This window comes from Nerophis lumbriciformis, linkage group LG05, assembly GCF_033978685.3.
Source record: "Nerophis lumbriciformis linkage group LG05, RoL_Nlum_v2.1, whole genome shotgun sequence".
NCBI classification, from domain to species: Eukaryota; Metazoa; Chordata; class Actinopteri; order Syngnathiformes; family Syngnathidae; genus Nerophis; species Nerophis lumbriciformis.
Genome location: NC_084552.2, coordinates 8,546,182 through 8,560,000, shown reverse-complemented (window position 1 = coordinate 8,560,000; position 13,819 = coordinate 8,546,182). Strand labels below are relative to the sequence as shown.

The 13,819-nt window shown below is 44.3% G+C and overlaps 1 protein-coding gene across 4 annotated transcripts in view; it reads left to right on the top strand.

Moving 5' to 3' along the window:
* usp6nl (USP6 N-terminal like) overlaps nucleotides 1–13,819 on the top strand; it is a 90,951-nt gene that overhangs the window by 52,812 nt on the left and 24,320 nt on the right. For all 4 annotated transcript variants that reach the window (XM_061961310.2, XM_061961313.1, XM_061961312.2 and 1 more), the window contains 5 exons: nucleotides 2,582–2,621; nucleotides 2,729–2,809; nucleotides 12,189–12,296; nucleotides 13,062–13,171; nucleotides 13,240–13,288. In XM_061961310.2, the coding sequence (XP_061817294.1) occupies nucleotides 2,582–2,621; nucleotides 2,729–2,809; nucleotides 12,189–12,296; nucleotides 13,062–13,171; nucleotides 13,240–13,288 (388 nt within the window). The remainder of the gene's footprint in view (nucleotides 1–2,581; nucleotides 2,622–2,728; nucleotides 2,810–12,188; nucleotides 12,297–13,061; nucleotides 13,172–13,239; nucleotides 13,289–13,819) is intronic.

Sequence of the window (13,819 nt, the reverse complement as noted above, 5' to 3'; positions counted from 1 at the left end):
ATTTAAAATCTGAGTCAAACTTTACCCCCAGGTTTGTGACACAGTCGCTGAGATACGGGGTCAGAGTGCCGAGGTCAACGTTGGGGGAGGGAGAGCGACTTGGACCGAACAACATAACTTCTGTTTTATCTTCATTTAGGCTCAGGAAGTTAGCTGAAAGCCAGACTTTGATGTCGTGCAGGCAGTCAATAAGATGTTGAACCGTGTTATTTTGTGCCATGGGAAAATAAATCTGGCAATCATCGGCGTAAAAATGAAATGCAATACTGTACTTCCTAAAAATAGAACCAAGGGGGAGAAGGTAAAGCGCAAATAAAATTGGGGCAAGGATTGAGCCCTGGGGGACCCCATGTGGTAAAGGAGCTGTGGACGACATAAAACTGTCTACTTTTACACAAAAACTCCTGTCGGTTAGGTACGACCGGAACCAGTTGAGGGCGGCGCCCTTAATGCCCACACAGTTCTCAAGACGAGTGATTAAGGTGGCGTGGTCGACGGTGTGGAACGCAGCAGACAGATCTAAAAGCACCAGGACAACATATTTACCAGAATCAGTGGACAGGAGGATATCGTTAAAAACTTTTAGAAGCGCTGACTCTGTGCTGTGGAGGGCTTTAAAACCGGACTGGAACAGCTCAGTGATACCATTATCCTCTAAGAAGGGCAACAACTGACTGTAGACAACCTTCTCTAATATTTTGGAAATGTATGGAAGATTAGAGATAGGTCTGAGGTTAGAGAGGAGAGAGGGGTCGAGGCTTGGTTTTTTAAGTAGAGGTGGTACCACTGCATGTGTAAACTCTACTGGAACTATTCCAGAAGAGAGGCTGCTATTGATAATGTTAAGGACATTTGATCCAATAGTAGCAAGGACCTCCTTAAACAGGCGAGGTGGGAGGGCATCTGCAGGAGAACCAGAGGGCTTCATATGACTAACTGTGTCACTTAAAAAAGAAAAGGACACCGGCTCAAACTGATGGAAAACAGAAGAGAAATGCAGAGGAACAGAAGGGTCATATGAAGGCTGAGATAGACTGGCTCTAATTGACACAATTTTGTCAGTGAAAAAATTGAGACAATTTTCACAGAATTCAAAAGAAGCATCAAAACCAACAGATTTGGGAGCATCAATGACAGTGTTAATAGTTTTAAACAGAACTCTGGGGTTGTTACAGTTAGAAGATATAATCTGAGATAGATATATATTCATTTCTGCTTTTAAATAGGCAACGGAGTTGAAGTTTCACACTCAACCCTAAAAAAGTAGGTGTCCAACTGGCGGCCCACTTGCCATTTTTGGCCTGTGGCTAGTTTTGTATTGGCCCGCAGCACATTGTAGAACTAAAACAAAATAATGCAAAATGTGACTAATAATACCTTACACATTTTGTCTTTAGATAGCTATAATCTTTATGAAAAAAATATCAAAGCAGGAGAATGGCGTTGATAACATTTCTTTAAGGTTGAAGAGTCTGTTTTTTTCCAAAATATTCTCATCTTATTGATGTTATTCACATCACAGCATCTAATTGATGTCCCCACATTCTCACAATTCCAAAACCAGTGAAGTTGTGAGTTAGCCATGCCTTGGGCACTTTCCACTTTGCTTCAGTCCATTTTAGATGAGCTTGGGCCCAGTGAAGCGTTTCTGGGTGTTGTTGATAAATGGCTTTGGCTTTGCATAGTAGAGTTTTAACTGGCACTTACAGATGTAGCGACCAACTGTAGTTACTGACAGTGGGTTTCTGAAGTGTTCCTGAGCCCATGTGGTGATATCCTTTACACACTGATGTCGCTTGTTGATGCAGTACCGCCTGAGGGATCGAAGGTCACGGGCTTAGCTGCTTACGTGCGGTGATTTCTCCAGATTCTCTGAACCTTTTGATGATGTTACGGAGCGTAGATGGTGAAATCCCTAAATTCCTTGCAATAGCTGCTTGAGAAATGTTGTTCTTAAACAATTTGCTCAGGCATTTGTTGACAAAGTGGTGACCCTCGCCCCGTCCTTGTTTGTGAATGACTGAGCATTTCATGGAAGCTGCTTTTATACCCAATCATGGCACCCACCTGTTCCCAATGAGCCTGTTCACCTGTGGGATGTTCCAAATAAGTCTTTGATGAGCATTCCTCAACTTTCTCACTCTTTTTTGCCACTTGTGCCAGCTTTTTTGAAACATGTTGCAGTCATCAAATTCCAAATGAGCTAATATTTGCAAAAAAAAACAAAGTTTCTCAGTGTGAACATGAAATATCTTGTCTTAGCAGTCTATTCAATTGAATATAAGTTGAAAAGGATTTGTTGTATTCTGTTTTTATTTACCATTTACACAACCTGACAACTTCACTGCTTTTGGCTTTTGTACAATTTATCATCTGTTCATTCATTCTTTAAATGACACAGCTTTATTTTGACCTGGTAGATTATATGTAGTGTTTCTGTAAAAAGTGAGTGTGCGGTCACTGCAGAGGAGCGATTGCAACGCAGGTGTTGGTATCAATGCCAGTGAAAGCCCCTGCAGCTGTAAACACAGGAATCACTTCACATGAGAAAAGAAATGACTTCCATCCTTCTTGCTTGCAGTGAGCAAGAGCTTCCATCCTACGACTCGGCGGAGGAAAAGGTGACTGACATCTTTTCTCCTGAACATGAATCTGTGACTATTTGAACACCTGCAGTAACAATAGTGCCAGACCTTGTGCATGTCTAACATGTTTTCAACGTGCGTAGCACAAACACACGGAGTTGGAGAGGACCAACAAGTGGCTGAAGATGTTGAAGAGTTGGGACAAGTACAAGAACAGTGAAAAGGTGAGTTGCTTAATGGTGTTGTTTTGTGTCATAGTACACTTTTTTATATGACACTGATATTGTAGCCTTGACTATTGGCCAATACTAGGGGTGTAACGGTACACAAAAATTTCGGTTCGGTACGTACCTCGGTTTAGAGGTCACGGTTCGGTTCATTTTCGGTACAGTAAGAAAACAACAAAATATACATCTGTTGGTTATTTATTTACCAAATTTGTAAACAATGGCTTTATCCTTTTAACATTGGGAACACGATAATAATTCTGCCCACGTTAATCAACATTAAACTGCCTCAAGTTGTTGCTCAGATTAAATAAAATGACAAAACTTTTCTTCTACATATAAAAAGTGCAACATTAAACAGTTTCAACTCATCATGCTTAATTTATTACAGCATTTGGGAAGCCTGTAGTTGATTTTTATTATGTAAATGTTATATTTTTATCAACATGTGATAGCAGGGACCCTGCCATTCAAAACTAGGCTGCTGCATTACTAATGATTAATGTAACTATAGCTGAAAAAATAGTACAATAGCAATAGGAGAGACTATTCATCCCTGAACACCATGGAGTTCATGCAGGGTTAATGATGCACTTACATTATTATATCAACTATCAGAGACAGAAACTCTTCATTTAACATAATGTCCTGCTTCAACACAGCTCAATCAACACAGAAAAAGGTAAAGTGAAATAACAGACAGGGCTTTGCTGTCCGTAACACACACACACACACACACACACCGCAAAATGAGCTAACGTTACGCTAAAAGCGAATTAGCCTTCACCTCAAGCCAGGACTGCGAGCGAGCTGAGCTGCCTTTTATATTTCTAGAAGGTCAACGGGCTCATAGTGATGTTACTAGTAGTTGACTGGGAGGTGTTTATTATCATTTGGGGAGAGTCCGCAGCCTGATGATTACCTGCTAAACGCTAAGCACTGACTACGTGCGCTCTGAATGCGCACTGCTGATTGGCTGTTACCGCTCTGAATGTAACCAATCAGATGGTTGTGTGGGTGGGACAATGCTGGGTGCTGTGTAGAGGACTGACAGAGGCAGAGGCAGAAGGAAGCAGAGGCGGGTACTTAAAATGTTCGTGTGGAAACTCGTTCGGCACACCTCCGAACTGAACTGAAACCCCCGTACCGAAACGTTTCAATACAAATATACGTACCGTTACACACCTAGCCAATACGGTTATTGATCCGAGATATCAGCAGGAACCATACATACCGTGTTTTCCAGACCATAGAGTGCATTGGTTAATAAGGAGCACTCATTAAATTTTAGAAGAAAAAATATTTTCCATGTTAGCCAAAAGCCAGAGATATATTTCTTGGAAAATAAGTTACGTAGACAGAAAGATTTGTTTCCAAACGGTGTCTGTAACATGGCAGTAAAACGGCTGATCAAACAAAACAGAAGTCGTTGTCGTGGACCCACGAGCTGCGCGAGCTAGCTCTCCAATCAGCTAAACAGACTTAATATCTCCACAGTGGCGTTTTTGGTGAATTTACTAAGGAATTTGTGAAACTGAAAGAATACAAAAAGAATGTCGTTGTAAGTTAATAATACCAACAGACACTGCTGTTAACATATTAGCTAATGTTAACGACAATAGCTTCATTACATTACGATAGCACGTACAAATATGCGTGAAAACACTTCTATAGACATCACACATAGGATGGTTTAGTAAGAAATAATTGTTTTAGTTGTATTGTAAAACTCACAAAAACGGCCTACCCACACCCAACATTTCAGATTTAAACCACAGGTCCATCATTCGACTGGCAAACACGATAGTCCAGGATATCACTCACCCACTACACCAATACATCATTCCACTACCATCAGGGCGCAGGTAAAGAACCATCACATTCCGGAGGGCCCGCCTCAGGAAAAGCCTTATCCCTGCAGCTATAGCCGCCCTTAACAGCAGGCCCGGCCGACCTGTCTGACAAGCCTGTAAATGTGTGTTGGTCATGTATGATGTCTTTTTCTTATTTTTGTTTTGTGATGTGTAATGTCTATTGTTCTAATGTACGGCAGTGAAAATGAATTTCCCCAACGGGGACCAATAAATCTAAATCTAAATGTTGGTTGTAGTAATGAATGAAGAATCCATACGAGTAGAAACGTTATGAACAATTAGAAGACGGAACGGCACTTGTACTTCCAGTTCAAGCTTTAAACAGCAGAAAACACTAGGCGTTCGCGAAGCAGTAATATGCAGTGAGCAAACTCGTCCAAAAGATGGCGCCATAGCACAGACAGTGACACACCATTTCAGTGTCTGTGCGTGTGTTTTATGGAAACTATTTGCATTGGTCACCCATTCTGTTCATAACTTTTATGGACAGAATTTCTAGGCGCAGTCAAGGCGTTGAGGGGATCTGGTTTGGTGGCTGCAGGATTAGGTCTCTGCTTTTTGCAGATGATGTGGTCCTGATGGCTTCATCTGGCCAGGATCTTCAGCTCTCACTGGATCGGTTCGCAGCCGAGTGTGAAGCGACTGGGATGAGAATCAGCACCTCCAAGTCCGAGTCCATGGTTCTCGCCCGGAAAAGGGTGGCGTGCCATCTCCGGGTTGGGGAGGAGATCTTGCCCCAAGTGGAGGAGTTCAAGTACCCGGTACCTAGGAGTCTTGTTCACGAGTGAGGGAAGAGTGGATCGTGAGATCGACAGGCGGATCGGTGCGGCGTCTTCAGTAATGCGGGCGCTGTATCGATCCGTTGTGGTGAAGAAGGAGCTAAGCCGGAAGGCAAAGCTCTCGATTTACCGGTCGATCTACGTTCCCATCCTCACCTATGGTCATGAGCTTTGGGTCATGACCGAAAGGACAAGATTACGGGTACAAGCGGCCGAAATGAGTTTCCTCCGCCGGGTGGCGGGTCTCTCCCTTAGAGATAGGGTGAGAAGCTCTGTCATCCGGGGGGAGCTCAAAGTAAAGCCGCTGCTCCTCCACATCGAGAGGAGCCAGATGAGGTGGTTGGGGCATCTGGTCAGGATGCCACCCGAACGCCTCCCTAGGGAGGTGTTTAGGGCACGTCCGACCGGTAGGAGGCCACGGGGAAGACCCAGGACACGTTGGGAAGACTATATATCCCGGCGCATTTGAGAACGTGTCACTCTCCCGACGCACTGTAACGAGGCGGGTTGAGACCATCTCAGACCATTTCACATGGCCTAATATAAATATTTAAGGATTAAGAGTTTAAATAAAACCATCAAAAGCAATGTGCTTTTGTATAAAGTTAAGTTAGGTTAAATGAAATTATTGTTATTAGTGTTATTTTTTATCTTACGGTATATCAAAAATAATATTGAGCAAAATTGAATTGAAATATTGCCGATGTGGCCCTCCAGCAGTGCTCGGGTTGCTCATGTGGCCCCCAGTAAAAAATAATTGCCCACCCCTGAGGAGGTTTTCATGACATGACTGACTTTACAAGTGTAAAACTGATACTCATGCGAGGAGAAGTGCTTGTCAATGTAAGAGTGCTCCAAAATCCCACTCCAGTCTCGCTGGTTCTTGGTGTGACAGCCTCCATTAGTCCGCCGTCACAAGTCAGATCCGACCTCGGATAAGCGGAAGAAGATGGATGGATGGATGGATATTTGCATTGTGGCCGTCAGCAATGAAAAATCTATTAATTATCCGCACCGTTTCATACGCCGCAGTGTCCAAAGCGTAGGGAAAATGTAGCGGCTTATAGTCCGGAATTTACGGTACTTTTATCTGAGAAAAGGTTTGATCAAGTAAAATCAGTCAAACAGACAACAAAGGTGGGTATGAAAAACACTTACCGTATTTTTCGGACTATAAGTGGCAGTTTTTTTTCATAGTTTGGCCGGGGGTGCGACTTATACTCAGGAGCGACTTATGTGTGAAATGATTAACACATTATAATATTATTGATCTCATTCACGTAAGAGACTAGACGTATAAGATTTCATGGGATTTAGCGATTAGGAGTGACAGATTGTTTGGTAAACGTATAGCATGTTCTATATGTTATAGTTATTTGAATGACTCTTACCATAATATGTTACGTTAACATACCAGTTGGTTATTTATGCCTCATATAACGTACACTTATTCAGCCTGTTGTTCACTATTCTTCATTTATTTTAAATTGCCTTTCAAATGTCTATTCTTGCTGTTGGCTTTTATCAAATACATTTCCCCAAAAAATGCGACTTATACTCCAGTGCGACTTATATATGTTTTTTTCCTTCTTTATTATGCATTTTCGGCCGGTGCGACTTATACTCCGAAAAATGCGGTACCTATTTATGAGGAACTGTTTGGAGTGGTGTATCCTGCCTTCTGTCCAGGTGCATCTAGTATAGGCTCCAAAGGACAAGCAGTCGAAAATTGATGTTTGGAATGGACTTATGCTGCCTTTAAGTTCAAGTGGAGTGGTCATTTTGTTTTGGGTGACACCCAGTGGTCACAATAACCCATGAAGTTAACCAGTGAGTCGAATGACGCGGACACATTTGTTCAAGTTAAAGTAGCAATGATTGTCACACACACACACACTAGGTGTGGTGAAAATTGACCCATCCCCTTGTTCACCCCCTCGGAGGTGAGGGGAGCAGTGAGCAGCAGCGGTGGCCACGCCCGGGGATCATTTTTGGTGATTTAACCCCCAATTCCAAGCCTTGATTGTGAGTGCCAAGCAGGGAGGTAACGGCTCCCATTTTTATAGTCTTTGGTTTGACTCGGCCGGGGTTTGAACTCACGACCTACCCATCTCAGGGCGAACACTCTAACCACTCATCCACTGAGTAGGTTACTAGATACTTTTCTCCTCTGCTCCCCTTTTCCTTGAGGGGGGGGGGCACAGGTCCGGTGGCCATGGATGAAGTGCTGGCTGTCCAGAGTCGGGACCCGGGGTGGACCGCTCGCCTGTGCATCGGCTGGGAACATCTCTGCGCTGCTGACCCGTCTCCGCTCGGGATGGTGTCCTGCTGGCCCCACTATGGACTGGACTCTTACTATTATGTTGGATCCACTATGGACTGGACTCTCACAATATTATGTCAGACCCACTCGACATCCATTGCTTTCGGTCTCCCCTAGAGGGGGGGGGTTACCCACATATGCGGTCCTCTCCAAGGTTTCTCATAGTCATTCACATCGACGTCCCACTGGGGTGAGTTTTTCCTTGCCCGTATGTGGGCTTTGTACCGAGGATGTCGTTGTGGCTTGTGCAGCCCTTTGAGACACTTGTGATTTAGGGCTATATAAATAAAGATTGATTGATTGATTGATTGATACTTTCTGAAACACTTTTGGCTTTGACTTTATCTGTAAGAAATATGCAACTTTATTTATTTTGATATTGTTTACATTGTTCAGTGAAGGACACGTATTACGCATGGCTAGCTTGTGTGCTATTGTGTGCTTAGCTGTTGTGTATGTGCTAGCTCCTGGTAGTCTATAGCCTACCATGTTTACCTTTTTGTAAATGACTTGACTAAAATGCAAGAAAGGCCAATCTTGTGTGCTTCTTGGAGGACATTAAGATGTGACCTGCTGGTATTGAAGCAACTCAATCTGAGATTTCACATGCTAGCCCACATAGTCCCATACTTGCTGGTCTCAATGTTGGATCGGGACACCTCTAGTCCTGATCCCTCATCTTCAATGTTTCTTCTTTTGACAACAACAAAAAAAAGCTCTGGTGGTTTTCTGTCCTCGCCGTTCGAAATCGGATGCGTCACACTTCCTGCTCTCCAAGCCCGATTTCTTGGGAGGTGAAAAGCTTTCATCTGACTTGATCCCACACCAGGGTTTTTAGTTTGGTTCCCTCCAAGGGCAGGTAGCGGAAAGCTGACAAGAAACAAGACAAGGAGTATAAATGTAAAGACGGCAACACTCACTTAAAAGGTGATTAGTCTGACTGATGCTCGCACTGACTTGTGACGGCGGAATAATGGAGGCTGTCACACCAAGAAACAGCGAGACTGGAGTGGGATTTTGGAGCACTCACACATTGACAAGCACTTCTCCTCACATGAGTATCAGTTTTACACTTGTAAAGTCAGTCATGTCATGAAAACCTCCTAAGGGGTGGGCAATTATTTTTTACCGGGGGCCGCATGAGCAACCCGAGCACTGCTGGAGGGCCACATCGGCAATATTTCAATTCAATTTTGCTCAATATTATTTTTGATATACCGTAAGATAAAAAATAACACTCATCCATCCATCCATCCATCTTCTTCCGCTTATCCGAGGTCGGGTCGCGGGGGCAGCAGCCTAAGCAGGGAAGCCCAGACTTCCCTCTCCCCAGCCACTTCGTCCAGCTCTTCCTGTGGGACCCAATGAGGCGTTCCCAGGCCAGCCGGGAGACATAGTCTTCCCAACGTGTCCTGGGTCTTCCCCGCGGCCTCCTACCGGTCGGACGTGCCCTAAACACCTCCCTAGGGAGGCGTTCGGGTGGCATCCTGACCAGATGCCCGAACCACCTCATCTGGCTCCTCTCGATGTGGAGGAGCAGCGGCTTTACTTTGAGCTCCCCCCGGATGACAGAGCTTCTCACCCTATCTCTAAGGGAGAGTTCCGCCACCCGGCGGAGGAAACTCATTTCGGCCGCTTGTACCCGTGATCTTGGACTTTCGGTCATAACCCAAAGCTCATGACCATAGGTGAGGATGGGAACGTAGATCGACCGGTAAATTGAGAGCTTTGCCTTCCGGCTCAGCTCCTTCTTCACCACAACGGATCGATACAGCGTCCACATTACTGAAGACGCCGCACCGATCCGCCTGTCGATCTCACGATCCACTCTTCCCTCACTCGTTAACAAGACTCCCAGGTACTTGAACTCCTCCACTTGGGGCAAGATCTCCTCCCCAACCCGGAGATGGCACTCCACCCTTTTCCGGGCGAGAACCATGGACTCTGACTTGGAGGTGCTGATTCTCATCCCAGTCGCTTCACACTCGGCTGCGAACCGATCCAGTGAGAGCTGAAGATCCCGGCCAGATTAAGCCATCAGGACCACATCATCTGCAAAAAGCAGAGACCTAATCCTGCAGCCACCAAACCAGATCCCCTCAACGCCTTGACTGCGCCTAGAAATTCTGTTCATAAAAGTTATGAACAGAATCGGTGACAAAGGGCAGTCCAACCCTCACTGGAAACGTGTCCGACTTACTACCGGCAATGCGGACCAAGCTCTGGCACTGATCATACAGAGAGTGGACTGCCACAATCAGTCCGCTCCCTGTATGATCACTGCCAGAGCTTGGTCCGCATTGCCGGTAGTAGGTCGGACAAAAAATAACACTAATAACAATAATTTAGTTTAACCTAACTTAACTTTATACAAAAGCAGATTGCTTTTGATGGTTTTATTTAAACTCTTAATCCTTAAATATTTATATTAGGCCATGTGAAATGGTCTGAGATGGTCTCAACCCGCTTTGTTACAGTGCGTCGGGAGAGTGACACGTTCTCAAATGCGCCCCTCTTCTCCGGACATAAGCTCTCCTTTTCGTCAGAAAACGCCTTACTTTTTCTGGCGATTTTGTGAGAAATGACGAATCTTGTCCTGACGGCTGCATCTCTGGGGGTGTGAAATTTGGCAAAAAGTCCTTGTTGGGTTTGCAGTTTTACCATCAACGCATCAGCCTCCCTTGCGCGCTATTCATCAGACACATTCTGGTATTTTTCCTCGTGCTTCGTCGTGTAGTGTCGATTCAAATGATATTCTTTAAACACAGCAACCTGTGTACCACAAATTAAGCACACGGCTTTATCTTTAATTTCTGTAAAGAAATACTTGGCAGTCCATGTCTTGTTGGAAACACGCCATTCCTCATCAACTTTTCTCTTTTTAGCATCTCGGGGGTAACCGTGCATCACTTGTCGCTGTGCACCTTCACTCACAGGTTACACACGGACATACGTCCATAAATAACACTTTTCAAAATAAAAGCAGCATAGTTGTATTGCACACACGACATAGATGTTTTTTAAAATGTATTTTGTAATTTGTGATTGCCGCTGTTCACATTCACTCACAATCACGCACGAGCATACGTCCACACGGAAGTAATACAAATAACGCTTTTCAAAACAAAAGCAGCAAATAGTCAAACAGTTTAAGAACAACGTTTCTCAAAGTGCAATTGCAAGAAATGTAGGGATTTCAACATCTACGGTCCATAATATCATCAAAAGGTTCAGAGAATCTGGAGAAATCACTCCACGTAAGCGGCATGGCCGGAAACCAACATTGAATGACCGTGACCTTCGATCCCTCAGATGGCACTGTATCAAAAAACCCACATCAATCTCTAAAGGATATCACCACATGGGCTCAGGAACACTTCAGAAAACCACTGTCACTAAATACAGTTGGTCGCTACATCTGTAAGTGCAAGTTAAAGCTCTACTATGCAAAGCGAACACCATTTATCAACAACACCCAGAATCGCCGCCGGCTTCTCTGGGCCCGAGATCATCTAAGATGGACTCATGCAAAGTGGAAAAGTGTTCTGTGGTCTGACGAGTCCACATTTCAAATTGTTTTTGGAAACTGTGGACGTCGTGTCCTCCGGACCAAAGGGGAAGCGAACCATCCAGACTGTTATCGACGCAAAGTGTAAAAGCCAGCATCTGTGATGGTATGGGGGTGTATTAGTGCCCAAGGCATGGGCAACTTACACATCTGTGAAGGCACCATTAATGCTGAAAGGTACATACAGCTTTTGGAACAACATATGCTGCCATCTAATCGCCATCTTTTTCATGGACGCCCCTGCTTATTTCAGCAAGACAATGCCAAGCCACATTCAGCACGTTACAACAGCGGGGCTTCGTAAAAAAAAGAGTGCGGGTACTTTCCTGGCCCGCATGCAGACCAGACCTGTCTCCCATCGAAAATGTGTGGCGCATTATGAAGCGTAAAATACGACAGCGGAGACCCCCGGACTGTTGAACGACTGAAGCTCTACATGAAACAAGAATGGGAAAGAATTCCACTTTCAAAGCTTCAACAATTAGTTTCCTCAGTTCCCAATTGTGTATTGAGTGTTGTTAAAAGAAAAGGTGATGTAACACAGTGGTGAACATGCCCTTTCCCAACTACTTTGGCACGTGTTGCAGCCATGAAATTCTAAGTTAATTATTATTTGCACGAGCATACGTCCACACGGAAGTAATACAAATAACGCTTTTCAAAACAAAAGCAGCACCATTGTATTGCACACTCGACATAGATACTTTTTTAAATGTATTTTGTAATTTATGATTGGCCTGACGCGGGCCGGACAGGGCCGCACAAAGGGCCGGATGTGGCCCGCGGGCCGCAGAATGCCCAAGTCTGTACTAAATGATGATTTCCTTCCCAGCTTGTCCGCAGGATCTATAAGGGAATTCCACTGCAGCTCCGTGGGGAGGTGTGGTGCTTGCTGCTGGATATTCCCAAGATGAAGGAGGAGAAGAAGGACTTCTATGAGGTATGAAGCCTGGTCAAGATGGTGGCTGCAGGGAGTAGACAATGTTAGTGTGCTTTGATTCATCTTCTGTTTGGGCTCTCTTTAAGAATACAGATCCATTTGAAGTCAAATGAGGCGGGCACAACACATTATATTCTTCAAAAATATCACTCATGTCTTCTATTTCATTAAATGCACTTTGAAATAAGCAAAGAACATTTATTTATTGTGCAACCGCAGCCACGTGACCTCCAGGCCCGTCCCTCTTCCTTTCATTCAATATGGTTTGTTTACCTTTGGCAACACAGATATTGCTATACAGATGTAGAGGTGAATACACAAGATATCTGGGGGGAATTCAGCAAATATCACATATATCAGATTGTTTATTTTGCACCCTTCGCGTTCATATTTCACTGTTTGTTGCATTTTTGTTGTGTTTCACTTGATTGTAAAATATGTCGATCGAAAGGGGGTGTGACATTCATATTTTGTCAATATTCAATGTTTTATCCTTCATAGAAAAATGTCAAATTCCATTGTGTTTTTTAAGGCGGTCTTCCATAACGTTTTTAGTATTCAATCAGACATTATTGTGAGGTTCTGTATTAGTGTTCCTAAAAATAGATATACCGGCCCCCAGACACATTTTTTTCTCTAAATGTGGCCCCCGAGTCAAAATAATTGCCACAGGCCTATACTAGACATTTGCTGAGTGGTACTAAATGATGGTATGGGGACAGCCCTACTTCTTGTGGTTTTAAAAAGTTGCGTCCTCTCTTTCAGAAACTAAAGGCCAGAGCGAAGGGGATGTCTCCTGATATCCGGCAGATAGACCTGGACGTAAACCGCACCTACAGGGATCACATCATGTTCCGGAACCGCTACGACTTCAAGTGTGTTGCATGACAATAGCCGGCATGTTCCTCACGTCCTTGCTTGATGTCGACCTTTTCATCTGCAGGCAGCAGGCGCTCTTCCACGTGCTGACGGCCTACTCCATGTACAACATGGTGAGTCTGGACCTTCTGGAAGAGTCTAGACCAGACCTGGGCAAATCAAGGCCCGGGGGCCACATGCGGCCCGTTAAGTTTTTCAATCTGGCCCGCCGGACATTCCCAAATAATGTTTTTAGATCTTTAAAGGGGAACATTATCAGCAGACCTATGTAAGCGTCAATATATACCTTGATGTTGCAGAAAAAATTATGTATATTTTTTTAACCGATTTCCGAACTCTAAATAGGTGAATTTTGGCGAATTAAACGCCTTTCTATTATTCGCTCTCGGAGCGATGACGTCACAACGTGACTTCACATCGGGAAGCAATCCGCCATTTTCTCAAACACCGAGTCAAATCAGCTCTGTTATTTTCCGTTTTTTCGACTGTTTTCCGTACCTTGGAGACATCATGCCTCGTCGGTGTGTTGTCGGAGGGTGTAACAACACGAACAGGGACGGATTCAAGTTGCACCAGTGGCCCAAAGATGCCAAAGTGGCAAGAAATTGGACGAAATTTGTTTGGCACACTTTACCGACGAAAGG